Source organism: Palaemon carinicauda, chromosome 13 (genome assembly GCF_036898095.1).
Source record: "Palaemon carinicauda isolate YSFRI2023 chromosome 13, ASM3689809v2, whole genome shotgun sequence".
NCBI lineage: Eukaryota > Metazoa > Arthropoda > Malacostraca > Decapoda > Palaemonidae > Palaemon > Palaemon carinicauda.
The window spans coordinates 5,210,951-5,237,607 of NC_090737.1; the positions used below are offsets into that span (position 1 = coordinate 5,210,951).

At 38.8% G+C, this 26,657-nt stretch overlaps 2 protein-coding genes across 3 annotated transcripts in view; one reads left to right on the forward strand and one right to left on the reverse strand.

Annotated features, from left to right (window-relative positions):
• The window catches only part of LOC137652152 (bis(5'-adenosyl)-triphosphatase enpp4-like), a 50,967-nt gene extending 38,308 nt beyond the window's left edge, over positions 1 to 12,659 (reverse strand). For both annotated transcript variants that reach the window (XM_068385355.1, XM_068385357.1), the window contains exons 1-4: positions 12,272 to 12,659; positions 10,114 to 10,285; positions 759 to 1,019; positions 33 to 231 (exon numbers count right to left, since the gene is read on the reverse strand). In XM_068385355.1, coding sequence (XP_068241456.1) covers positions 33 to 231; positions 759 to 1,019; positions 10,114 to 10,285; positions 12,272 to 12,489 — 850 coding nt within the window. In that variant the 5' untranslated portion in view covers positions 12,490 to 12,659. The remainder of the gene's footprint in view (positions 1 to 32; positions 232 to 758; positions 1,020 to 10,113; positions 10,286 to 12,271) is intronic.
• An 8,588-nt stretch (positions 12,660 to 21,247) lies between these two features.
• Positions 21,248 to 26,433, forward strand: LOC137652153 (small ribosomal subunit protein uS3-like). The gene is made up of 5 exons (XM_068385358.1): positions 21,248 to 21,319; positions 24,322 to 24,469; positions 24,744 to 24,915; positions 25,329 to 25,516; positions 26,195 to 26,433. The coding sequence occupies exons 1-5, from the start codon at positions 21,248 to 21,250 to the stop codon at positions 26,398 to 26,400; spliced, it is 786 nt and encodes a 261-aa protein (XP_068241459.1). The 3' UTR covers positions 26,401 to 26,433.
• Positions 26,434 to 26,657: the final 224 nt, after the last annotated feature.

A 26,657-nucleotide genomic window follows, 5' to 3' on the forward strand; every position in this document is an offset into this window, starting at 1 on the left:
AACTACTCAAAATACAAACTGAAAATCCTTACCGTTATCTGGCCACACATTTAGTACAGGTGAGTTTCCAGTGAATGTATACAAGGAAGAATCAACAATAGTGCTCAAGTCTATGATATTTGCTTCTGGTATACTACTCATGCCATGATCACTCAAGATTATAATATCCAGATGTTCTTGCAGATTGTTGAGAGTTACCAGTTGGAACAAAAATCCAATCGCTCTATCAATCTGAAAAACAGAAGCATCATTTAGCAGAGCAAATGATGATGCTTTCTACACACCTAGAATCTACATTTTGAGTAGTTTAGTACAGTTAATATAAAATTGAAAACTTTCTGAAGCATCAATTATTTTCATACTATACAGTTTACAGAATGTCATATATTACTGTACAGAATTTCTAATTTAATATCCGTTTACTACCTCACATGCAAAACTTTATCCCATCAAAAGACAGAAATTAAATATGATATTTTAATTATAAAATAACTTTTTGAATATACTTACCCGGTGAATATATAAATTGGTGAATATATAATAGCTGCTGCTCAGCTATTATATATTCACCGGCTAAGTTAAATATTTAAAAATGATATTTTAATTATAAAATAAATTTTTGAATATACTTACCCGGTGAATATATAATAGCTGAGCAGCAGCTATTATATATTCACCAATTTATATATTCACCGGCTAAGTTGAATATTTAAAATTATCAATTTACCCCTTAGTCAATATAGTATTCATACACAAACCTTCAAGAGTTCCTCTAAAATTTTTGGAGATTCTGGGCCATATGCATGTCCCGATGCATCGGGTTGTTCATGATAAAGAAAGACGAGGTTGGCTGGAGTCTCGGCATTATTGAACCACTGGAAAGCAAGGCTAATGCTTTCTTTTAAATCCTTTTTTGGCTTATAAGGATCATAAAAGGTTAAATTTCGCCCGTGGTACGTAGCACTGCATCCTGGCCACATAATACATCCGCTGTGGCCGCCATTTGCTTCGTTAAGAGTCTGCAATATAATTTAAAATACAGAAAGTCAATTTGGAAAGAGACACTACTATAGCAAATCACACTACAAAGAATAAAAACAAAGATACTGTCCCATAATGTTTTATAAATATGTTATTTTCCTTAGTAAAATAAATTTTTGAATATACTTACCCGGTGATCATGTAGCTGCAACTCTGTTGCCCGACAGAAAAAACCTACGGTCGGGATACGCCAGCGATCGCTATACAGGTGGGGGTGTACAACAACAGCGCCATCTGTCGAGTAGGTACTCAGGTACTTCTTGTCAACAAGAACCAATTTTCTCCTCGGTCCACTGGGTCTCTATGGGGAGGAAGGGAGGGTCCTTAAATTCATGATCACCGGGTAAGTATATTCAAAAATTTATTTTACTAAGGAAAATAACATTTTTCAATATTAATCTTACCCGGTGATCATGTAGCTGATTCACACCCAGGGGGGTGGGTGGAGACCAGCATACATGTTAACATTAGAAGCTAAGTATCCCGTATTTCATTTTAGCAGTTATTCAAAATAACAAACATAAAATTAATAAGTACCTGGTAAGGAAGCCGACTTGAACCATTACTCTGCCTTTTTAAGTACGTCTTCCTTACTGAGCCTCGCGATCCTCTTAGGATGCTGAGCGACTCCTAGGTGCTGAAGTATGAAGGGCTGCAACCCATACTAAAGGACCTCATCACAACCTCTAATCTAGGCACTTCTCAAGAAAGAATTTGACCACCCGCCAAATCAACCAGGATGCGAAAGGCTTCTTAGCCTTCCGTACAACCCAAAAACAACAATAAAAAGCATTTCAAGAGAAAGATTAAAAAAGGTTATGGGATTATGGGAATGTAGTGGTTGAGCCCTCACCTACTACTGCACTCGCTGCTACGAATGGTCCCAGGGTGTAGCAGTTCTCGTAAAGAGACTGGACATCTTTAAGGTAAAATGATGCGAACACTGACTTGCTTCTCCAATAGGTTGCATCCATTACACTCTGCAGAGAACGGTTCTGTTTGAAGGCCACTGAAGTAGCGACAGCTCTAACTTCATGTGTCCTTACCTTCAGCAAAGCATGGTCTTCCTCATTCAGATGAGAATGGGCTTCTCTAATCAAAAGTCTGATGTAATAAGAAACTGCGTTCTTCGACATCGGTAAAGAAGATTTCTTAATAGAACACCATAAAGCTTCTGATTGTCCTCGTAATGGCTTTGTACGTCTTAAATAGTACTTAAGAGCTCTTACTGGGCATAGTACTCTCTCTTGTTCGTTTCCAACCAAACTGGACAGGCTTGGAATCTCGAACGATTTGGGCCAAGGACGAGAAGGGAGCTCGTTTTTAGCTAAAAAACCAAGCTGTAAGGAACATGTAGCCGTTTCAGATGTAAAACCTATGTTCCTGCTGAAGGCGTGTATCTCACTGACTCTTTTAGCTGTTGCTAAGCAAACGAGGAAAAGAGTCTTCAAAGTGAGATCTTTAAAAGAGGCTGATTGAAGCGGTTCGAACCTTGCTGACATCAGGAACCTTAAAACCACGTCTAAGTTCCAACCTGGTGTGGCTAACCGACGCTCCTTTGAGGTCTCAAAAGACTTAAGGAGGTCCTGTAGATCTTTGTTGGTGGAAAGATCTAAGCCTCTGTGGCGGAAGACTGCTGCCAACATGCTTCTGTAACCTTTGATCGTAGGAGCTGATAGGGATCTTACATTCCTTAGGTGTAAAAGGAAGTCAGCTATCTGCGTTACAGAGGTACTGGTTGAGGAAACTGAATTCGCCTTGCACCAGCTTCGGAAGACTTCCCATTTTGACTGGTAGACCTTGAGAGTGGATGTCCTCCTTGCTCTGGCAATCGCTCTGGCTGCCTCCTTCGAAAAGCCTCTAGCTCTTGAGAGTCTTTCGATAGTCTGAAGGCAGTCAGACGAAGAGCGTGGAGGCTTGGGTGTACCTTCTTTACGTGCGGCTGACGCAGAAGGTCCACTCTTAGAGGAAGAGTCCTGGGAACGTCTACTAGCCATTGCAGTACCTCGGTGAACCATTCTCTCGCGGGCCAGAGGGGAGCAACCAACGTCAACCTTGTCCCTTCGTGAGAGGCGAACTTCTGCAGTACCTTGTTGACAATCTTGAACGGGGGCAACGCATACAGGTCTAGATGGGACCAATCCAGAAGAAAGGCATCTACGTGAACTGCTGCTGGGTCCGGAATCGGTGAGCAATAATTTGGGAGCCTCTTGGTCATCGAGGTAGCGAACAGATCTATGGTGGGCTGACCCCACAGGGCCCATAGTCTGCTGCAAACATTCTTGTGAAGGGTCCATTCTGTAGGGATGATCTGACCCTTCCGGCTGAGGCGGTCTGCCATGACATTCATGTCGCCTTGAATGAACCTCGTTACAAGCGATATCTTTCGATCTCTTGACCAGGTGAGGAGGTCCCTTGCGATCTCGAACAACTTCCTCGAATGAGTCCCTCCTTGCTTGGAGATGTATGCCAAGGCTGTAGTGTTGTCGGAGTTCACCTCCACCACCTTGCCTAGAAGGAGGGACTTGAAGCTTCTCAAGGCCAGATGAACTGCCAGTAGCTCCTTGCAGTTGATGCGTAGTGCTCTTTGATCCGGATTCCACGTGCCCGAGCATTCCCGACCGTCCAGTGTCGCACCCCAGCCCGTGTCCGATGCGTCCGAGAAGAGAAGGTGGTCGGGGGTCTGAACAGCCAGTGGTAGACCTTCCTTGAGAAGAATGCTGTTCTTCCACCAAGTCAGTGCAGACTTCATCTCTTCGGATATAGGAACTGAGACCGCTTCTAGCGTCATGTCCTTTCTCCAGTGAGCAGCTAGGTGATACTGAAGGGGTCGGAGGTGGAGTCTCCCTAACGCGATGAACTGGTCCAGCGATGAAAGCGTCCCTATTAGACTCATCCACTGTCTGACTGAACATCGGTTCCTTTTCAGCATGCTCTGGATGCATTCTTGGGCTTGACTGATTCTGGGGGCCGACGGAAAAGCCCGAAAAGCTCGACTCTGAATCTCCATACCTAGATAGACTATAGTTTGGGATGAGACGAGTTGGGACTTTTCTATATTGACCAGGAGACCCAATTCCTTGGTCAGATCCATAGTCCATTTGAGATTCTCCAGACAGCGACGACTTGACGGAGCTCTTAAAAGCCAGTCGTCCAAATAGAGGGAGGCTCTGATGTCTGCCAAATGCAGGAATTTGGCAATATTCCTCATCAGTTTGGTAAACACTAGAGGTGCCGTGCTTAGGCCAAAGCACAGGGCTTGGAACTGGTAAACGACCTTCCCAAAGATGAACCTTAGGAAAGGTTGGGAGTCTGGATGGACGGGGACGTGAAAGTACGCGTCCTTTAGGTCCAACGAGACCATCCAGTCTTCCTTCCTGACCGATGCTAGCACCGACTTCGTCGTCTCCATGGTGAACGTCTGCTTGGTGACAAAGACATTTAGAGCACTGACGTCCAGCACCGGTCTCCACCCTCCTGTCTTCTTTGCTACTAAGAAGAGACGGTTGTAGAAGCCCGGGGATTGATGGTCCCGGACTATGACTACCGCTCCCTTTTGTAGCAAGAGAGACACCTCTTGCTGTAAAGCTAGCCTCTTGTCCTCCTCTCTGTACCTGGGAGAGAGGTCGATGGGAGTAGTTGCTAGAGGGGGCTTGCGCAAGAATGGAATCCTGTACCCCTCTCTGAGCAACTTCACAGACTGTGCGTCTGCACCCCTGTTCTCCCAGGCCTGCCAGTAGTTCTTGAGCCTGGCTCCCACTGCTGTCTGGAGAGGTTGGCAGTCAGACTCTGCCTTTAGAGGACTTGGAACCCTTCTTCTTTTTGCCACGTTGACTATCGGCACGGGTACCTCCTCTGCTGGAGGTTCTGCCACGAAAGGGCGGAATGAACCTAGACGCTGGTGTGTCCATCCTAGGTCTAGGCACGGAAGGTAAAGCTGTGACTTTACGTGCGGATGACGCCACCAGGTGATGGGTATCCTTCTGGATCAACGAGGCGGCAATCCCCTTGATCAGCTCTTCAGGAAAGAGACACTTGGAAAGCGGAGCAAACATCAACTCTGACTTCTGACATGGTGTGATCCCCGCCGACAAGAAGGAGCAAAGATGATCTCGTTTCTTAAGAACTCCAGACACGAACGAAGCCGCAAGCTCGCCAGACCCATCCCGAATGGCTTTGTCCATGCATGACATGATGAGCATGGCAGAGTCCTTATCCGAAGGGGAGGTCTTTCTGCTTAACGCTCCCAAACACCAGTCCAGGAAGTTGAAGATCTCAAACGCACGAAAAACTCCCTTCAAAAGATGGTCCATGTCCGAAAAGGTCCAGCAAATCTTGGAGCGTCTCATAGCCAGTCTGCGGGGAGAGTCTACCAGACTTGAGAAGTCGCCCTGGGCAGAGGCAGGAACTCCCAAGCCGAGATCTTCTCCCGTGGCATACCAGACGCTAGATTTGGAAGCAAGCTTGGTCGGTGGAAAGATGAAGGATGTCTTCCCAAGTTGCTTCTTGGACTGCAACCACTCTCCCAGTACCCTTAAAGCTCTCTTGGATGAGCGCGCGAGTACGAGCTTCGTAAAGGCAGGAGCTGCTGACTGCATGCCTAAAGCGAACTCAGAGGGAGGTGAGCGCGGGGTTGCAGACACAAACTGGTCCGGATACAACTCCTTAAACAGGGCAAGGACTTTCCTAAAGTCTAAGGAGGGAGGCGTAGTCTTGGGTTCCTCTATGTCGGAGTGTTGATCGTCCAAATGCGCAGCTTCGTCGTCATCAGAGACTCCTTCATCCGAATGCTGAGGAGGAAGCGGCAAAGGAGGAGAAGAAAGCTGAACGGCTGAATCCGGCAGCACGGGTGCATGCGTAGCTGCACTGGATCCAACATCATGCCGCTGCTGGTCAGTCTGAGAGCTGGCAACAACAAAAGCGGAGTGATGGTGCGTGGTGGGGACTGCCGTAGGTTGCGGAGACTGCCGCATTGCGTCAAAACACGGCAGCTTGACAGCACCTTCCCACTGCTGATGCGGTAGCTCACGCATGTCAACGGAGGGTGCCGCACGTCGGCTAACGTCAACATGCGTCTGGCAGGGTCGACTGCGCAACGGTGGTGGAGCTCTCACAGCCGGAGTGTGGGAGCAGGCAGCCGCAGTGTCTGCTGAGCGCACAACTGTGGCAGGTTGTAGGTTAACGGGTGCAGTGTCAACCTTCTCAGCACGATACTCCTGCATGAAGGAAGCTAGCTGAGTCTGCATAGACTGCAGCATAGACCACTTAGGGTCTACAGCGGTTGGTGCGGCAACAGACGGAGTGATTGCCTGCTGCGGAATCACTCTACCTCTCTTGGGAGGTGTGCAGTCTTCGGAAGACTGCGGCGAGTCCGAACTGACCCAGTGGCTACACCTGGGCCGTTGGACTCGCTCGGAAGGGACCTTGCGCTTGAGAGGTCGTGAGACCTTGGTCCAGCGTTTCTGACGAGAAACTTCTTCCACAGACGAGGAATGAATGGGCTCACTCGTCTGTTTGTGGGTGGGACGATCTCTGCAAGATACGTCCGCAACCACTGAGGGTACATCTGTACTCTGATCAAGGCCTGTCGAACCCTTTGGTCCTTCGACATTGCTTCTCCCCTGGGCTTGGGAGCTTGCAAGAGGTCCCGGACTGGGAGGACGACTGGCACGAACAGATGCACCCTCATGCGTAACACTGACATTGACACTTTTCACAGCACTTGCACTCACTACACTTCCCACTGCACTCTTCTCCTTCAACTCTTTGACATCGGCCAAGAGTTGATTGCGGTCATTCGCTAATGACTCCACTCTGTCACCAAGAGCCTGAATGGCACGCATCATGTCCGCCATCGAGGGTTGCTGAGAGCTAGTAGAAGGGTCGGGAGTCACCACTACAGGGGAAGGAATAGGTTGAGGGGCATGGGGAGAGGAAAAATCAAAAGAGCGAGACGAACTCCTCCTGATCCTATCCTTCTCTAGCCTACGTGCATTCTTAAGGAATTCATTAAAATCGAATTCCGAAAGCCCAGCGCATTCCTCACATCGATCTTCCAATTGACAGGATTTACCCCTACAATTGGAACAAACGGTGTGAGGATCTATAGAGGCCTTCGGAAGACGCCTAGAACAGTCCCTAGCGCTACACTGCCTGTACTTGGGGACTTGAGTATGGTCAGACATCTTGAATTAGTCAAAGGGAGAAATCCAAAATCTATCCAAGTCGTCAACAAATAATCCAAATCTAATCAAAAAAGCTTGATAAGGTAATGATAATAACTCCTGTACAGCGAAAGCTAATATCTAGAGAGAATACATCACCAAAAAGCGTGAAAATCAACTCCAGAAACAACAGCGTATCAAGTAGGTCTTGCCGGTGGCACGACAGAGAGAAAATTGGTTCTTGTTGACAAGAAGTACCTGAGTACCTACTCGACAGATGGCGCTGTTGTTGTACACCCCCACCTGTATAGCGATCGCTGGCGTATCCCGACCGTAGGTTTTTTCTGTCGGGCAACAGAGTTGCAGCTACATGATCACCGGGTAAGATTAATATTGAAAAACAAGCATCTGATTTAACTTGAGCTTAGCCATTCAATAGGCAAGGAATAAAAGTGTGCTGATCACCTTTTTAAATGTAAATATTCAATAACAAAGATATTAGAAAAAAATTTTCTACACAAATAGAAACGACGAGTATCATCGTTCAATATAGGTTGGCTTATGCCTGTACAAGACTATATGTAAAATTAGTTGTTTCCCATCTCCTTTGTTTTTTGCACCTTCCACTCCAATTCCTATGATATCCGGATTATCATCAATATAATTCTTCATGATTTATGAGCCTCCCTACTGGTTTTCTTTCTAGTGCTTCCATACTCGTTTTCTGACTTATCCCTCTCCATTTTCTTCATATGTCCAAACCACCCCAATCTTTGAAATATCAGCTTATTCTTAAACTAATGGTCACTATATTTCTCCACACCATTTTTTCCTTCATTTAACAACTTTCTTATTTCACTCTAACCAAGCATCTTGGTATTCTATATTATGACTTCAAAATCTCCATTTTCTTTGCCAGTGCCCATGTTTCTACAGCTTATAGTAGAGACTTACGTAAATGTAAGTCTACTTTCTCTCCAGTCAGTCCCCAGTTTCTACTCCACAGAGTATTAGACATATGTGCAAATCATAAGTCTTTACTTTCTCTATTAACCCTTATGCGACGGTCAGCTCAATTAGATCTAATCCGTCTGATGTAGAGACACTGTTAGCTTCTGTTGAAGAATGTGTACTCCCTATGAACCAGAACTTAACCTACTAACTGGCAATCTGATATTCTAGCTCTCTTTTAAAAAATGTTTGTAAGTACCGCTAGTCACCATGTGTCTTCAGTCATGAAAGGGTCTAAACACAGCCTGTTTGGTTTGTCGTCTGCATGTTCCTACAGACAATGTAATTTCATTCTGATATTGATTAACATTCTCTCAGATGTCAGCTAACATTATCTCAAATGTTGGCTAACATTATCCAGATGTTGCCTAAAATTATCCAGAAAAGGATAACAACAGCCTGAGCAGAAAATTGCATATGAAGACAGGTTACAAAAGGGTTGCCTTCTAGGGTTTTTCCTTTTAAGTTTCCACGTTTCTTTTCCCCCTTACTAAGCTTCACAGACGCCGAGGATTTTGGGGCCAGCAACACCGATCCTGCAGCAATAGAAAACTGGTTTCTTTCCAGCAGTGAGGACTCATCGATGATTACCACAGTTCCTCTGCAGGCTGAACAACAAGGGTAGTCTTCAAAGTCCTGGCATTAGCCAGCACCTCCAGAAACCTCTCCACCAATGAGGTGCCAGGTCCCTGCACAGTCACGCGTTGTCGTCAAGAAGCACAAGAGAAGGAAAACTTAAGGAGAATAGCTGAGGAGTGTATCCTTCACTAGGGTGAAGGTGATACTTCTGCTCCCTCCAAATCTGGCCCCAAGCTTAAGTTGGAGTCTCCTCTCTCCCCCTTAATTCCATCAGAAAACCTAGTCCTACAGGAATCTAAAGGAGACACAGCGGGTTTCAAACTTCCCTAAAAGAAAAAGGAGGTATAGAGCTTCTTTGGCATTAGCTCAGGCATGGCTCCCAAGGTCAGAGAATAACTTGTAGCCTTCTTTTTCTTCTTCTTTCAGGACTTCGTCCACTGCAAAGGCAGCCACGACCAACACTTGTCACAAGGGGTTGACTGCGAGCAGCCATGCACCCTAGAGAAATCACGAGATTGATAGGGATCCACAAAAAGTTTGTTTATGAATATGATGCATTTTCGGCTAGATTTCCCAGGGTACACTCGCCAATCTATGAGGGAGCTGAAATGAAAGGGTTACGTTACCTGTTGGGTGGGCGGGACCTTCCCCTCTTTCTGCCAGCAAAACTACAACTGCCTAGTTACAAATTTAAAAGGCCATTTCCAGCTTCACTGAAATCATAATCCCTACTAAAGGACAATGATTTGTACTTTTACAGGAAAAAAATTGTTTTCTCAACTTGAGAAAATCAACTCACTTAGCTTGCAATCTTTCTCTTTCTCTTACAATCACGTTGGTAGCTCCTAGAGTTCCAGTCCAGACTTGTCTAGACCTGCTAGTGTAGTAAGCCCTATTTCTGACTTGGCAGTGTCCATTTATCCTGATTATAACTTTCTTGGCTTCTTGCCACCCGATTGTGACGACCGTCTGTTGCCTGAAAACCCCACCTCTAGCGGATTTAGTCCCCCATGGACTAGGTCCAAAGGTCCAGTTCCTGACCTACCTCTAGTTCACCCTCGAGTCATGGAGTGGAGGTCGCGTCTCACTGATCAGATGAAAACTACAGAAAGGGATCTGTTCATTCTTGGCTGTTTACTCTTTGCCTAGATCTCTGGGCATTTCACCGTATTTCATGTGTAGCAAGAAGTTAGAGTGTGATCGGCCTCCTAACACTAGGCCGTCCGAGTGCTACGTCAGGCCACAGTCTGCAAACCACTACAACGTTACCATTATCAACAGTTATGCAATTCCAAAGAAAAACATGCATTTCACTTACCCATATGGGATATATCTCTGGGTTCTGAGTAAAAAACCCTTCGTCCTCAATTCCAAGTTTCTGTTTTGAAACAGGGTCTAAAACAGTATTCGCTATAACACCATGGACCTCTTCGTAGACTCCAGTTGCTACAGTGAAGTGGTTTGGATATGTTTTAGTCACGAATTGGTTCCTGAAATAGAAAATTATATACGATCAGAAGTAAAAAAAAGTGAAGAAAGGTAACTAGGAGGGAATATAATAATAAAAAAAATTCTTTCATCTAATTGAAAATATTCCATGTAAATTTCTAAATAGCTAAAATTTAGATAAAATTAAAAAAAGTCATTAAACCATACATCAATATTTGTACTACAGTATTATGTTTAAAATTCTTATCCAGAGATTTGGATAAAAAAACATTAAAGACAAGAGTTTTCCCGATTGCAACTAGCCCACACAGATGTTTGCACCTCTTCACAGCCAGGTGTCAGTAACTAGCATTAATTAATATAATCAGTCACTTCCTCTTAATACCATCAAATTGTTTGAAGGTGGGAGAGTTACTGTATTGGGCAAGTAATGAAACAATAAATTTTCTCGTGGAAATTAGCCCCATTTAGATGAAACTTCCATTACATTCATAAGCTGAATATCACATTTAGAAGGATGGTTGTGAACCATTGGGGCTAGTTAAAACCCACCTCATTGGTTAATGTGGAACTGACTATTTATGAAAATTCTTTGAAACCACATTCCCTGATGCTTATACTTGTTGCTTCTCTTCTTATTGTGATTTGATTTATATTATTAAGGACACATGGGCCCATGCTGGGGCTTACAAGCCTTACAGCACTTTAGTAAAAGTGGGGAAAACCTTGCAATGGCATTATGAAGCATAAATTATTGGCATGCCATGAAAAGTACCATAGATCAAGCTCCTGGCAAGTATCCTCAGTGAACATGTATAACTTTTTTATACAACAAAGGACATCTTAGTAAAACTAAAATGAAACCTACACCAGCAAAGGTAGCCTACATCTATAAATAATACCATGTACTTTACTGTACCTCTATACTCCCTAAAACATACCAATAAATCTTAAAGGGAGATAAGGGACAGGTAAGACCTTCCTTCAGTTAAGAATTATAAGTCTCCTGTAACAGCTTAGGTGGCCCACCTTGAGGCACAAATCATAAAGCCATTGATCGTCCTGCACATGGAAAAAATACATAACAGTAACCAGTGAACTACCCGTAGTTCTCTGGTGACTCGAAAATAATGATCACCCAAAGAATGAGCGTATTTTCAATGAAAATAATTATCCATGTTATTTGAAAAAGACAACCATAGGTTATGGGACTCAAATAGTAGATCTGAACAGAGAGGGTATGGTAAGTAGGCTCGGTGAAATTAGGACATTTTTATTGTACTTAATTTTAGACCTGTGATCCTACTGCCTACAAACTCTCTCTGTCTTTAAGGAAAGAACTTAGTTGGGGTAGGGTAAGGTAAGATTAGGTTAAGTGAAATTGGTACGTTTTTACGTAACCTCCTCCAAACACTACGAGATTTATACAATTATGTTCCTTTCGATTTAAATCGTTTATTAACCTCGGTTTTACTTTACAGTAGCACTACAGGGAGCCTTTGTATAACGATGGACAGGACCGACCACCAACGTGCATAGAACACTATCTAACCTATAAACCGTGTCCTTACTTATGGGGGGGAACTAACGGACCACTGCAAACCCCTAGACTGCCGTTGTCTTATCAATAGGATTAAAAATAAGGGAGTTTTAGGGGGCATGGCCATTATCATACAAACACCCCTGCTACAAAAATATTTAGGTAATACTGTACTTTAGTACAGGGTAATGTAACCTAGGGAAAAAAACTACTTTTTTCTATAGAAAAAAAGTCCGTTCTCTTCGAAAATGACACTCGTACCTGTGGAAATGAACAGGGTATTACTGTACTTTATTTCAGGGTAATGTAACCTAGGGAAAAAAGTAATTTTTTCCATAGAAAATTCTATAGAAAAAATGTCCATTCCAATATTTACCTCATTTTCAATATCATAACTAATATTGAACTATACTAGAATAAAACCCCTTTATCAAGCTGATAAGAATATAGCTGAAGGTCAATGAAACAAAAATATTAAAAACTAAACCTGAAACTCTCTGGCGAACTTCCTCTGGCATAAACCCTAGAGAGATTTTCCAGGGTGAAATTCTGAATGTAGCGGTGACTGAAACCATCCAAAGATATCACCAATATCAGGCGACGATCACCATTATCACCAACCGTCCTGGGTTTATCTGCTGTAGATAAGCAGATTTTATTCAACACAATCACTACTAGCACACAGTACAGCCACTTCAACGACATATTTGAGGTTTTATTCAAATGAATATAGTGTCAGAGGATTTTTACAGCCGCACCCAATTAATATTCCGACAGCTGGCACTTGTGTTTCTCTTCTGTTTCTATGGCATCTGTAACACCTGTGTGTGTCTGTTTACACGGAACTGTTCACTACAACTTATTTCACTTGGACGCTATCAGAAGGTGTGAATATGTGTTGTAAATGTTAAAGGATAGAAATTATAAGTTTCTTTTATTTAATAAATTTAAATCTTATCATTTAATATTCTGACAGTTGGCACTCGTTTCTCGTCTGTTTTTATGGCATCTGTAACACCTGTGTCAGGTCTGTGTACACGGAACTGTTCACTACAACTTATTTCACGTGGACTCTATCAGAAGGTGTGAATATAAGTGTCGTAAATGCTAAAGTATAGAAATTATAAATTTTTTCATTTAATAAATTTAAATCTTATCATATATTACACAGTTTCACTGTCAGTGATATTTACGTAAGCTTTTACTTTCAAATCTACATTATCGAAGCACCTAGAAAAGTCTTCAGTTTCTTCTTGAAAACCTTAATATCTCCAGTCTTTCAAATTTATAGTGGGACCGCATATTTGAGAGCTATGTAGCCTACAGTAGACATACATTTACATTTGTCTACGAGATCCGTTGGCTACACGATATGTAGCAATTCTAGATATTTTGAACATCCTGTTCTGATAACTTGATGAGTCACAGCACTTATCTTAAATTCTGGTCTGGCTTTAGTGGTCAGTTAGTGTATTTCAATTAAATTAAGAGTAATACTTTCACTGGGTGAGACACCTTTTATCAGTCTTGTTCCTCTGTTTATTACCCTTCGTAATCTCTCTTGTTGCACTTTTGGTATATTGCAGAAGTTAGTAGTCGAGCCAGATAATATCACAGTTAATCACAAGTTTCTTCTCAGCATATTCATCCAGACACTGCTTTACAAAAGCAATGTTGGTGATATGTATCGTTTCTTGTACATTATTAATTTGAGCACTGCGACAAATTAGTTAAATTATACACTTAGGTCACGAAGTCCACAGGATATATTGACCGAGTTATTAATATGTATTTGGATGCCATCCAACTTTTTTAAGTAATAGATAAAATTGGTGAATCCTCGAATTGATATAAGAATTAATTATATGTAGTAATCGAGAATGGTAAAAACTATTGCATAAGTTCAATATGAACCTTACTATTTAGCAAATTGCATGAAAAAAAAAATATTTCAACGTGCTTTCAACATTGCTAAACAAAGACAAAGCGAATTTATTTTATTCAAATGAAAAAGTGTACCCCGAAAAAAAATGAAAATTGCAAATTAACTCAAAAGTCGTAATTTAAATTGTTCCTTAGTATTTTTGTAGTTTATTTCCTTTCTTCACTGGGCTATTTTCTCTGTTTGAGCCCTTGGGATCATAACATCTTGTTTTTTTTTTCTTCAATTAGGGGTGTAGTTTATAGTAGTAATAATATTTACCATGCTTGTTTGCAAGTAAACCAGCAACAATTATAGTAGGCCTATTCTATTTACATTAAGAATTAAGAAACACAACAAATGCATAATTTTATTCGGAGTTTGGTTCTTACTTTTGAAAAATGATGAAGAAGTGTATCAGGTAGGGTTTGGGTTGTGAATATAGACCCCTAAATGATTTCAAGGTAGATTGGGTAAAAGTAAAGATTGAGAATTTCATTATTAATTTAGTTATGTTACGGGTAAATTAAACATAATTCCAATAAGTATAAGCTAAGAAGCTTTGTGCCTATCTATAGTACTGTAGAGTGGCCGCAAACTCATTTTGCGGCGTGAGTAATTACGAAACAAAGAGACAAAATGGTGAAGATGGATGGTTCATAAAGAAAGGAAAATTGCCCAGAAGGGAAAATTTTCGTCGGAACGAGGAAGACACGCAAGAACTTTAAGGAAAGAAGAAGAATATAAACACAAAATTAAAGAAAACTTTAAGATTTACTTGTTGAACATACAATGCTTAACAAAACAAAAACTGATGGAAGTTGAGAAGGAATTAAATAGTAGAAATAAACTTTTTTGCTTGACAGAAACACACCAAAAGTTAGATAGATTAAATTTAAGTAAGGGTGTTATAAAAGTAGAAAATATGAGGAATATGGATGATAAAAAAGGAGGAGGTTTGATGATACTTTATAGAAATAGTGACAGTCTAGAATTGGAAAAGATAGAAACTAATAGTAAAGACCTATTGCATGTTAAGTGTAATGCTTATAAGCATACATTTAGATTATTGTTGGTTTATTTTTCAGCAGGGAATACTGAAGAAGACAAAAGTAGGGATAAAATAATAAAACAGGAATGTGAAAGAATTATTAGAAATCTAAATGAAGAAGAGGCATTGATGATATTAGGGGATTTCAACGGACATGTAGGATTTTTAGGTTACCAGAATTTAGACAGGAACGGGGAAATGATTCTCGATTGGATGAATGACCATGGGTTAGTCCTATTGAATGGAGATTTAAGATGTAAAGGTATATATACACGGGAAAGATTGCAACAAAAAAGTGTAATAGACTACGTACTAGTAAACGAACAAATGTATAAGCACTTTAGGGAAATGATTATAGACGACGAAAAATTGAATTTTGACATCTCAGATCATAATCTGATCACTATAGAACTGGAATTCATGAGTGAACAGAACAAAAATTTTAATAAAGGAAGGTGGGAGGAAGTAAAATACTTTAAGACAGATGAAAATAGTTTAAGAGAATATACAACAAGAGTAGAGGAAATTGTAAGAGATAGACAAATAGACAGAATAGAAGGAATGGATCTGATAATAAAAGAGGCTGCAGAAGAAAAATTGGCAAGAATATATAAAAGGAAAGTTCTTGATGAAGAAAAGGTACATGAGCAACCCTGGATGAACGATGAAATAAGAAAAGGCATAAAGGAAAGGAAGGATTTAAACAGAAAGAAAAGAAATGAATCCAACATCGAAGTAAAAAATGTATTAGAAGAGAGATATGATCAAAAGAAGAGGGAAGTGCAAGAAATGATAAAGAAGGAAATTACTAAATTTGAAAAAAAGGTATCAGAAGAAATAAAAATGGATAAAAATAAAAAACTCTGGGAGAATATTGATAGAATAAGGAACAGACAGAAAGCCCATGGCAAAGTTATACAATTTTATGGAGAACAAGGAAATAGGCTAAATAAGGAAGAAACAAAAGAGGAATTAATCAAGTACTGGAAAACTATATATTGTAAACATGAAAATAAAATAGACTCAGTTTGGAATGAAGAAAAACAGATAGAATATGAAAATGAAATAGCACATCAGGAAGATACAACAAGAATAGATGAATATAATATCCCGGACATACTTAGGGAACACTATGACCTTGTAATGGTGACAAAAGGAAAAATAAAACCAATGAAAAATCCAAAAATCACAACAGAAAAAGTAAAGAATTGCCTGGGAAAATTAAAGGCAAAAAAAAGCGGCAGGACCAGATGGCCTAAAACCCGAACTATATAAGGCACTAGGAAAAAGCAAAATATGTCTTGAAACCTTACAGAAATGTTATCAAAATGAGTTGGACGAAAAAGAAAAACCAAATATGTGGAAGAAGTCAAGAACAAAGATGATTGAAAAGAAAAGAAGGCCAATGGCAAAAGACTTAAGACCCATAGCTCTATTAAATATTTCTTATAAAATATTCATGATGATGGTGAAAGAGGAAATAGAAAACCACATAAGAATGAATGAAGAAGACAATGAATGTCAAGCAGGATTTACAGGTGGAGGCAGGATAGAGGACAATATCTTTATATTACAGTATTGTGTGGAAGAGAGCTATAATAACAAGAAACCTCTAATAGTAACTGCGATAGATTTTAGCAAAGCATTTGACTCGGTAAAAAGGGAGGTATTAATAGAAGTTTTAAAAGAATATAAAATTAACACCAAAATCATAAGTGCAATTGCAAATATTTATCAAGGAGATACTACGGGCATTGACTTAGGAGAAGGTATAGAACAAGAAATGGAAGTTACAAGTGGAATTAAACAAGGTTGCACAGGATCAACTTCACTTTTTAAACTGATTACGTATACTATCATGAAGAAAATAGAAGAGGAAGGAAACGGTTTCAGAAATCAGTTAATAAAGATAGAATCATTATTTTTTGCAGATGATGCCTTAATAATTGCACAGGATATACATAATGCTAAGCGTAACATTCAGATATTAGTAGAAACTAGTAAAAAATGTGGGTTGGAAATTAATAAAGAGAAGAGTAATATTATGATTTACAATATGAAAGAAAAGCCAGATAACATAGAGGGAATCAAAGTAGTAGAAAGTTTGACATACTTAGGAATAAAGCTAGACAATAGTAGGAATATATTTAAAACTCAGAAAAGGGCAATGATAGAAAAGGCACAAAAATTAGCTAATCTAACATATTCAGTTATAGAGAAAAGTTGCAATAAAGTGATGATAGGAAAAACGTTCTGGAAAAGTATTGCTTTACCATCTATTTTGTATGGAACAAATGTTATAAATCTAACAGAAACTGAAATAGAGAAACTACAAAGAATAGAGAATGGGGTATATAGGAAGATTTTAGGTGCCACTAAAAGCACAGCTAATACTGCTCTAAGAGGGGAGATAGGTGCATCTTCTATGAAAACAAGGGTGATGGATGGGAAGCTGCAGTACTTAAATCGTACCCTGAATGGAAAGAAGGAAATACTGAAAATAATTATCCAGGATATTCAAGAAAAAGAAGGAAGATGGTGGAAACAACCTGCAAAGTATTTGGAAGAATTAAGTTTAGGTATAAGACAAATAAGAAGAATGAACAAGGCAGAAATAAAAACGGAAACCAGAAAGTGGGATACTGAAAAGTGGAAAGAAGAAATAGAAAGTAAAGTGAGCCTAGAAATATATAGAACGTGGAAGAAAGAAATTAAAGAAGAGTTAATTTATGACAATACATTTGCTTCAGTGATATTTTTTAGAGCAAGAACTAATACGTTAAAACTAAATATTGTAAATAGACACAATGGAGGGAATGTAAACTGTAATTTTTGTGAAAATGAGGAGGAAGATTTGATACATTTTTTGTTATTTTGCCAGGAATATAGAAAAGAAAGGAATAAAGTAATTGAGCTACAACAACCATACGAGGAAGACCCAAAGAAAATAGTAGGATTATTTTTATTTAGTGAAACAAATATAGAAAAGAAAAAAGAAGTATTAAACATAATGTGGAAGAAAAGACAAAACAGTACAAGAAGATAAGCGTTAGAGGCGCCGTTGTAAAGGCTATGCCTCACCCCGGAACCTGAACCTGAACCTGAACCTGAACTCTCGATATAAATGCACAAGTGTTTCGGAACTTTTGGATCGATATTTTCCGTTCGCGGCCTACACAGTAATACAGTATGAACGTGGGACTTTAAAGATATGTTTGTCGTATTAAATCTTATGTATTTAGACTAATATTTAATACACAATTGTGTTAAAAACAGCATTAAGATGTAAAATTGGGATGCCAATTTGCTATCCTCCATAATTTCTAGCAGATTATTTACAACAGAATACACAGCTTTCTCCGTAGAATATAATCATCTGCATTCTGTCTGGTTATCCGACATTGCTTCGATTCTTCCTAAATAACTAACTAGTTGTTCAAAAATTACATATTCTACAAGTTTTGATCTTTTTGAAATAAGTCTATAATATAAATTTATAAACGTAAGTCCTAATAATCGAAAACACTTCAGAACTTTCTCGGATCCACCAACACTCGGTAATTCTTCTATTTACCATTTTCGAGAATCTAATTATGTCAACTGGGCGCCACAAGGTACTAGGAGAGTTGGAAAACCCAGGCATACATGGCTGAGGACTATGAAGCGTGGAGTAGGAGATGATGAATGGAGAAGTATTGATTTAAAAGCTTAAGATAGAGACGACTGGCGAAACCTAACCGAGGCCCTTTGCGTTAATAGGCGTGCGTACTTTGATGGCTGCTTTTCCGGTCCCATACAGCAGGGGAACCCCACTCTCTACAGGACGTCCACTGTCGTTTTACCTTGTTCGTTCAGAGTATTTAACGTTTCATATCGCGTATTGTTCGTTTACTGTTAAATCATCACTATCAAAAGACTCATGAAATAAGAAAGACTTCAGTTTCCTCTTGAAAGTCTTAATGTCTTCAATCATTCGAATGTTTCGTGGGAGGTTATTATATAGTCTCGGGGCCGCATATTCAAAGGCTCTGGAGCCTAAGGTAGACATAAATCTAGGTTCCAACAGTTTGAAGCCATCTGTAACTATTCTCGTGTCGACACGAGGAGGAGATGATGAATTATGTCCGCGAATCTTTAAAATTCGGCTACTCCTACCACACAATTTATCTCCTTTGCTCCCCCTTAATGATGCTGAGGACATCATTTTGATATGTTAAGCTGTTAGATCTTGCTAATCTTCTCCGTATGGTTTCACCCCCAATCTAGCTCGGAATATCCTCAAAAGCACAGTCGTATATTTTATTTTGTTCATAAAGAATTCTAGAAATTTATCGGCTAAGTTTTGGTGACTATAACCATCTACAGTTTTAAAGCAATAAACACGTAGAGAACTTAATATTTAAGTTATTTTCTTAGTAACTTCTTCTGGCAACACACTAGGTGATGAATTACATTCATTTGTAAAACTGATTATGTTTAGCATTCTGTTTTTTTTAAGCGTATTTTAAAGATTACGAGCTTTTGTACTGGAGAGAGAGAGAGAGAGAGAGAGAGAGAGAGAGAGAGAGAGAGAGAGAGAGAGAGAGAGAGAGAGAGAGAGAGAGAGAGAGAGAGAGAGAAAGAGAGAGAGAGAGAGAGAGAGAGAGAGAGCAATTCTTATCCACATTACATCCAACGTATGTCAAAATATTGCACAATTAACATTATTACACTTGATATATATATATATATATATATATATATATATATATATATATATATATATATATATATATATATATATATATATATATATATATATATATATATACATGATTCCAGTTGTTATATAAAGACAATAATCATCAAAATTAGACTCTTCATTATTATTATTATCATCATTATTATTATCATTATTACTACTAGCAAAACTACAACCCTAGTTGGAAAAGCAAGATGCCAGCTCATGGGTTCCAACAGGGGAAAATAGCCCAGTGAGGAAAGGAAATAGGAAAACAAATAAACTACAAGAGAAGTAATGATCAATTGAAATAAAATATTCTAAGCACAATAACAGTATTAAAACAGATATTTCATGAATAAGACATAAAAAGAGACTTATGTCAGTCTGGTCATCAAAAATAAAAATTCTGCAAGTTTGAAATTTTTGAAGTTGCATTGATTCAAATCGGATTGAAATATACACAGATAATTAATATCGTTGTTTACATAATTGACTCAATGATTATACCAAATCATGTATCAATAAAACATTTGCATTTGTTCTCAGGGGTTTGTAAACTACTACAGCAAATACTTTTTATTTTGGCACGCAAAATCTCTTACGGTAGATTATAACAGAACAGTGCATCTAAATATTATTTAGTAGTATTTTGTGGTTATACGAGACCTAAAAGGACAATTGATCTTATGATTTCGTGTAATATTTAGGGAATCTGTTCAGTTTTATTTTGCTAATATTCACAGAAAGGCATTGAACAGTGAATACCTACTTTACTTTACTTTGATGGCTGCTTTTCCGGTCCTATACAGTTGGAGAACCCCACTCTCTACAGGACCTCCACTGTCGTTTTACCTTGTTCGTTCAGAGTATTTAACGTTTCAGATCACGTATTGTTCATTTACTGTTTATAAATTCAAAGCTTATTACACTAATTCTTTTCAACGTTTTGAGATTTGAGTAACTTTTATGAATAAAAGAGTCCGACATCCCCAACTAACCTACCTTCTCTCGGTATGTGAAAGAAGGCATGTGTGGGGGGCGTCATTTAAGAGCTGTTTTCCTGGTCCTATCACATAGAGAAATCCTTTGCATTACATGACCTACAAGATCGTTTTGTTGTATACATTCCTAGGTAGAGTATCATACAGCTTTCCGTATTAATTGCCAAATCCACATTATCGAAACACTAGTCTTCAGTTTCTTCTTGAAAGTCTTAATATCTCCTGTGTTTTGGCTGTATATCGATTCGGGAATCTATGATAAAATGTTCACATTAACTGTAAGGCTCTCACTTATGAAAAACTTCTAATGGAAAGTGCAGTTAAATATTAAAAACGAAAATAATGGAGTAAGTTACAGGAAAAACAATGTTACGGTAGGAAATATGCTAAGTAATATGTCAAAGAACGTATAATTCACACGAAAATATAAGCTTATATGGTTAAACGTTTATATTGCTTCTTATAATTATAGAAGACATAAATGGGCCCCCGATATTGTGATTTTAAGTAAGATTTAATGGCATTTAATCGGTTTTATTATGTAAATATTCACAATATTCAGGGAGACCAAATGCTTAATGACGTCACCGAAAAAGCTTCCCGGTCCATCGGGAACCGCCAATAATTCTTAACAAATTATCTTTATTGAAAAATAATTATATCTTTAACAAATATATATTTGGAACTATAATAATATATTTATTAACAATAAAATAATAATGTAACCTAGAAGTCAATTTAAAAAAGTGAGAAATTTACCAAATCTCATGTGTTGTTCTCTTTCGTTCAGTGTCTCTCTTTACGCCAAGATGGCTACCCCTATCAGCAAAAAGAAGAAGGTACATTAAGTTTATACAGTTTTCTCCCTTGTTATTATTACAAATGCTCGTGATTTGGAGGAGATTTGTTAATGGAAAGTCCAGCTTTTCGTGTAGCCAGTTGAATTTTCTCTAGAAATATGCATTAGATTATAATGTTAGAACAAAACCGCGTAGCACGCGGCATCATGTACATGCTTGTCACAAGTTGGCCGTTCAGATTTGTTGTTTATCCGTATTTTTATGCGCCGATTATTCTGTGTACTTGTGTCCTTACCAGATGCATAGAGATTGGAAGCATTAATAGAAGGAACGTTTTATTTAACCGTGAAGTTCATGTACGTAAATATATGGCCTAGTTTTTCTACGGCACCGTACATGGATCCGGGAAATGACCCGGTATTTTTCGTAATTTACAAGCTCTACCGTCGCTTGGAGGTTGTTTTCAATATACGGAAGCACAGTATTTAAGACAGTTTAAAGTAGGCATTGAATTCTTGTGTATGTATATTCCACCGTTAAATACTATGTTCACCGTTTCTAGTAAACATGGAACCCACATGTTCTCTCGGAACCGTAAACATGTTACAATATGTCATGGCCCTTATTTCTATCGTTAACACTATAAAAACCTAAATTGGTCGACGAGTGTACGTTATCTCCCTTTTATTAGATCTATATAGTAAGTTATTTTTGGGTAGTATAGGTGGCATTAGCCACCCCCATGTGCGTAAAATTAGGGGGACCGTTATTTCGGGTTAAACTGTAGATCTTTCAGGCATGGCTATATCTGTCTTTCACTCACTCTGAGAAGGCCAATGATTCAACCAGTATTTAACCCCTTAACCAAATGTAGGACTGTGTAATTTGGGACCCCCCTCCCTCCTTCTCCGCTGCCCCCTTTCTACGTGAAGGACGTCGGGTTACCATTCCTGTTGCATGCATTATTTATTGTATCTACGAGTATATTGGTTGAGATACCAACAATTTTTTACGTTCTGGTCTCGGCTCCACTGTGGCTTGCTATTCTCGCAATGAAACATTTTATTGCTCCTCTAGTGTGGTAAGCGATACATGTTATGCTACGCGTATAAGCCAACTGGGCTAGTATATTGGCAGTCAAAAAATAGGTGATCAAATCACTTATTCTACCCAACCCCTTTGTTTCTGATCAACTGTATGACTGATTGTTCTTGCTCTCGGGCTTCAAAGCATTAAATGGTTTAAGGGTAAATAAATGGCAAAATATTTACAAGTTTCCCCTGCCATTTATGTGATATATGTAGTTCTTTGGGACATGCGTAATCTTGGTAAAAGGATTCTTTCTATAAAGCGATATGAAGGCAGTTTTCTAAAACATTTTCAAAGTTTTGCCCAGTCTGCACACCATTCACGGGTACTTCTTGCATTTTTGCCTATTTCCTGACTGTTAAGAACCTCGCTGGTCCCAAATTATGTTCTAATTTAACTTTTACGCAGACCCAGCTATGTACATTCTGAGCCTTTATATAACGATGGACAAGACTATGTGCATAGAACACTATTTAACCTAACCTATGTTAAGTACAAAGCTGAACCCATGGCCAACTTAATCAGTCAAACCGTTCTAGATGGTTTGCTTGTACGCCTACTTTTCTTTTTAGCTCCTTTAAAAAATTGTTTAAACCCGTTTTGTCAACCGCGCCCAACTTGAAGGCTAAAATGTCCCACATACAGTTTAACCTTGAAAGTTCGGAGCCTTTGTATGTCAGCGGCCAGTTCCTCACGTGTTCATTAAAAATGGACATCAACTAACCTAACCTACAAACCGTGTCCTTACCTACTTACCAAAGGGGGGCCGGTGGCTAACGCCCCCCTGTGACCTCTCTTACACTGACGTATTGTTAGTTAGAGATGATAATACATACAGGTGGCCGCTATCATACTTAACACCCCTAGAAAGTATTCGTGCCATTGAAGAGATTGGTACTGTGAAGCCAATTATATATTTTACAGTACACTGTCTCCCATAGTTATTTATTTGTTTCTGAGAGGTTATTAGTCAACCTTTTGTTGTCAGATGTGCAATACTGGCGAGGGAACGAGAGTGGCATAGATAGATATTATTAGGTAACTTCAAGAGTAGTTGTAGTTGCTAGAGCAAGAGATAATTGTATTTAGGGACTAGAATAAGGTAAGAATTCATGACCTCTTGATTGATTGCCTGTCAATTATTTAGAAACTAAATGAGTAAATACAGTTTTAGGACACTGGTGGTAAGGGAAACCCCCCCCCCCCCCCCCGGCACAATGAGGGAGAAAACATAGATCAGATTCACTTGTGTAAACGTAAAGTTGAAGTGTTTCCTTCGTACAGCAAGTGTTCATAGTTTGTACAAAGTTTTTGTTCAAAGTATCCGTTTCTGTAACGAAATGCACGACACTTTGCAGAAATTATTAGAAAATTATTGCGAATACTCTTTAAGCACTGAGTGGTTTTACAATGTCGGGACTTATTAACAGAATGCGAGATAAAAAAAAATAGCTTTTCTTTTTTTCCCCATCAAGTTGCAGTTAGTTTTCCAACCTTGTATACGCTGTGGTAATAATACTGTGTTGAAATTGGGGCAATCTTGAAAAGGATAGGTGATTTATAGCTCTTATTTTGCAGTATATTGTGAAAAAAAAAATGGCATGCAAAAGGATAGGGGTTTTCTTTAAAAAAAAAAATAACAATTTGGCACATTTTATTTGCTGGTTGGGTCCATCCCAATCAACTACAGAGGCTCCTAAAGATTAATGAAAAATATAAAATCTTAAAGGTGAAAATTAGCAATGGAAAAGTGGGCAAATGCTTTTTATGAAATACATATATCAATAGAAGAAAGGAGGAATTATGGTAAAAAAAAATTAAATTTAGATTACTCTTGTTTTTGCAAACTCATTTTTTATCGAAAGATAATTTAAAACTAGCAACAAGCAAGTGGAATTGTATATATGTTGTTACAACATTGTTTCTTTAAGTAAATTTTATTTCTTTCACAGTTCGTTAAAGATGGTGTCTTCAAGGCAGAACTTAATCGCTTCCTTACCAATGAACTAGCCGAGGATGGCTATTCTGGCGTGCAGGTTCGCCACACCCCAGCAAGAACTGAGATTATCATTCTTGCCACCCGTACACAGAATGTGTTGGGTAAGTTGTATTTTGGATTTGTATTTTAATGTCTCATTACTTATATTGTCATTTATATCCTTATTTCCTTTTTTCACTTGGGCTATTTTTCCCTGTTGAAGCCCTTGGGCTTATAGCATATTGCTTTTCCAACTAGGGTTGTAGCTTAGCTAGTACTGTAATGATAATACATAGTGCAAAATTGAAAATTAAAGTTCCTTTCAGTAGTACAGTACATATTTTGCTGAATTGAAATATATTCTTGTGTATAGTACTCAAATTGTTATGTTTCCAGGCGAAAAGGGTCGTCGTATCAGGGAGTTGACATCGCTGGTGCAGAAGAGATTTGGTTTTGCCGATGGAACTGTAGAACTCTACGCAGAAAAGGTTGCTCAGCGTGGTCTTTGCGCCATTGCTCAGGCAGAATCACTTCGTTACAAACTGGTGGGAGGCTTAGCTGTCAGGAGGTATGATATTGCGATTATTATGTTTGAAGCATCCATTTAGATGTATTCTGTCACCTGAAAATTTTATAAAATATGCAATATATTGTACATTTGATTAGGAGATTCATTTAACTCAAAGTTTATCATTCATTTTTTGTACCAAGATTTTGGTTAAGGGGTCTGGGTTGTTGTCTGGTGCTAGAGTAATATTCTTGGGTGTGTTAGAGGACTTTGAGAAAATTGGAACTTTAATAATTTATAATTATATACATTTATACATAAACCCTGTAGTATAACACTGCTTTATAACTTTGCTAGTCCATGATTACAATTTTTTCTTAAAATAATTTGATTCGCAGAGATTATTGTTAAACAGTTGAATTTATACCGAAGCACATTTTGTACAAGTTAATTTATAAAATATCCTCTTTCAGAGCATGTTATGGTGTCCTCCGCTTCATCATGGAGTCTGGCGCAAAGGGCTGTGAAGTTGTTGTGTCTGGTAAACTTCGAGGTCAGAGAGCCAAGAGCATGAAGTTCACAGACGGTCTCATGATCCACTCTGGAGAACCCCGTCGTCATTATGTTGACACTGCTGTCCGCCACGTTCATTTACGTCAAGGCAAGTTGCAAGCATTTGCTGTTTAAATTTAGCATGAGATATGCTGGTTAAACATCTTTTTGCTGTTTGTCGAGTTTTACTTGGTCTCGTGTAGCTTGGAAAAATTTTTATTAAAACTAAATTGGGAAGGTGTATCTTTAGTCTAAACTTACTGTGGATGTTTAGATGGTAATTGGCTAACAAAAGTCTCTATATAGTTTATATAGGATGTACAGTATCTATTTTAATGATTTTACTGGTCTTAAGATATTTTATATTTTAGTTTTCATTTACAGTAGTTTTGCATTTTATTTCCTTTCTTCACTAGGCTGTTGCTTATCCAGTAATAGAAATAACAATAGTATTACTTACCCTATGTTGACCAGGCTGACATGAGTGTTTATAGCGTATATATGATATATGTTTTTGACGTTAATAGTTTATATAGGACATATCTGTTTTGACGTTACTGTTTTTAGAATGATTTTGTTGATTTATTCTCAACTTTTATTTATTTCCTTATTTCCCTTACTCACTGGGCTATTTTTCCCTATTGTAGCCCTTGGGCTTATAGCATCTTGCTTTTCCAACTAGGGTTGTAGCTTGGCTAGTAATAATAATATACAGTATCTGTTAATATATCTTAGCTCTCCAAGAATCACTTACTAGGCTTGTATCTAGAACCATCTCTTCTTGCAGGTGTGCTGGGTATTAAGGTCAAGATTATGTTGCCTTGGGATCCAACTGGTAAGAATGGTCCACGAACACCACTCCCAGATCACATCAATATTGTTGAACCCAAGGACGAAGTTTTACCAACCGAGCCTCATTCAGAGAACAAGATGGAGAAACCCGCTGCCGTGCCAGTGCCTACCCCTGCACCAGCACCAGTCCCAACTGAATAGTTAAAATAAAATCCTAAGGGGGAATTAAATAAATTCTTTTATTACCTGTATAAGTCCTATTAAGATAAGTTAGTTTAAGTGTCGACTGAGGGAAGGGAAATAATGTGCCAGGTAAGCCACTGAAATTTTATTTGTTCGTATGTATAATGGAAACAATCACTTTATGATAGGTGTATGATTTCAGTCAAGTTGGAATGTCATTTTAAACTTTCAAGAGTGTAAACATATTTGCCAGTGGGTGATAGGTATGCCTTCCC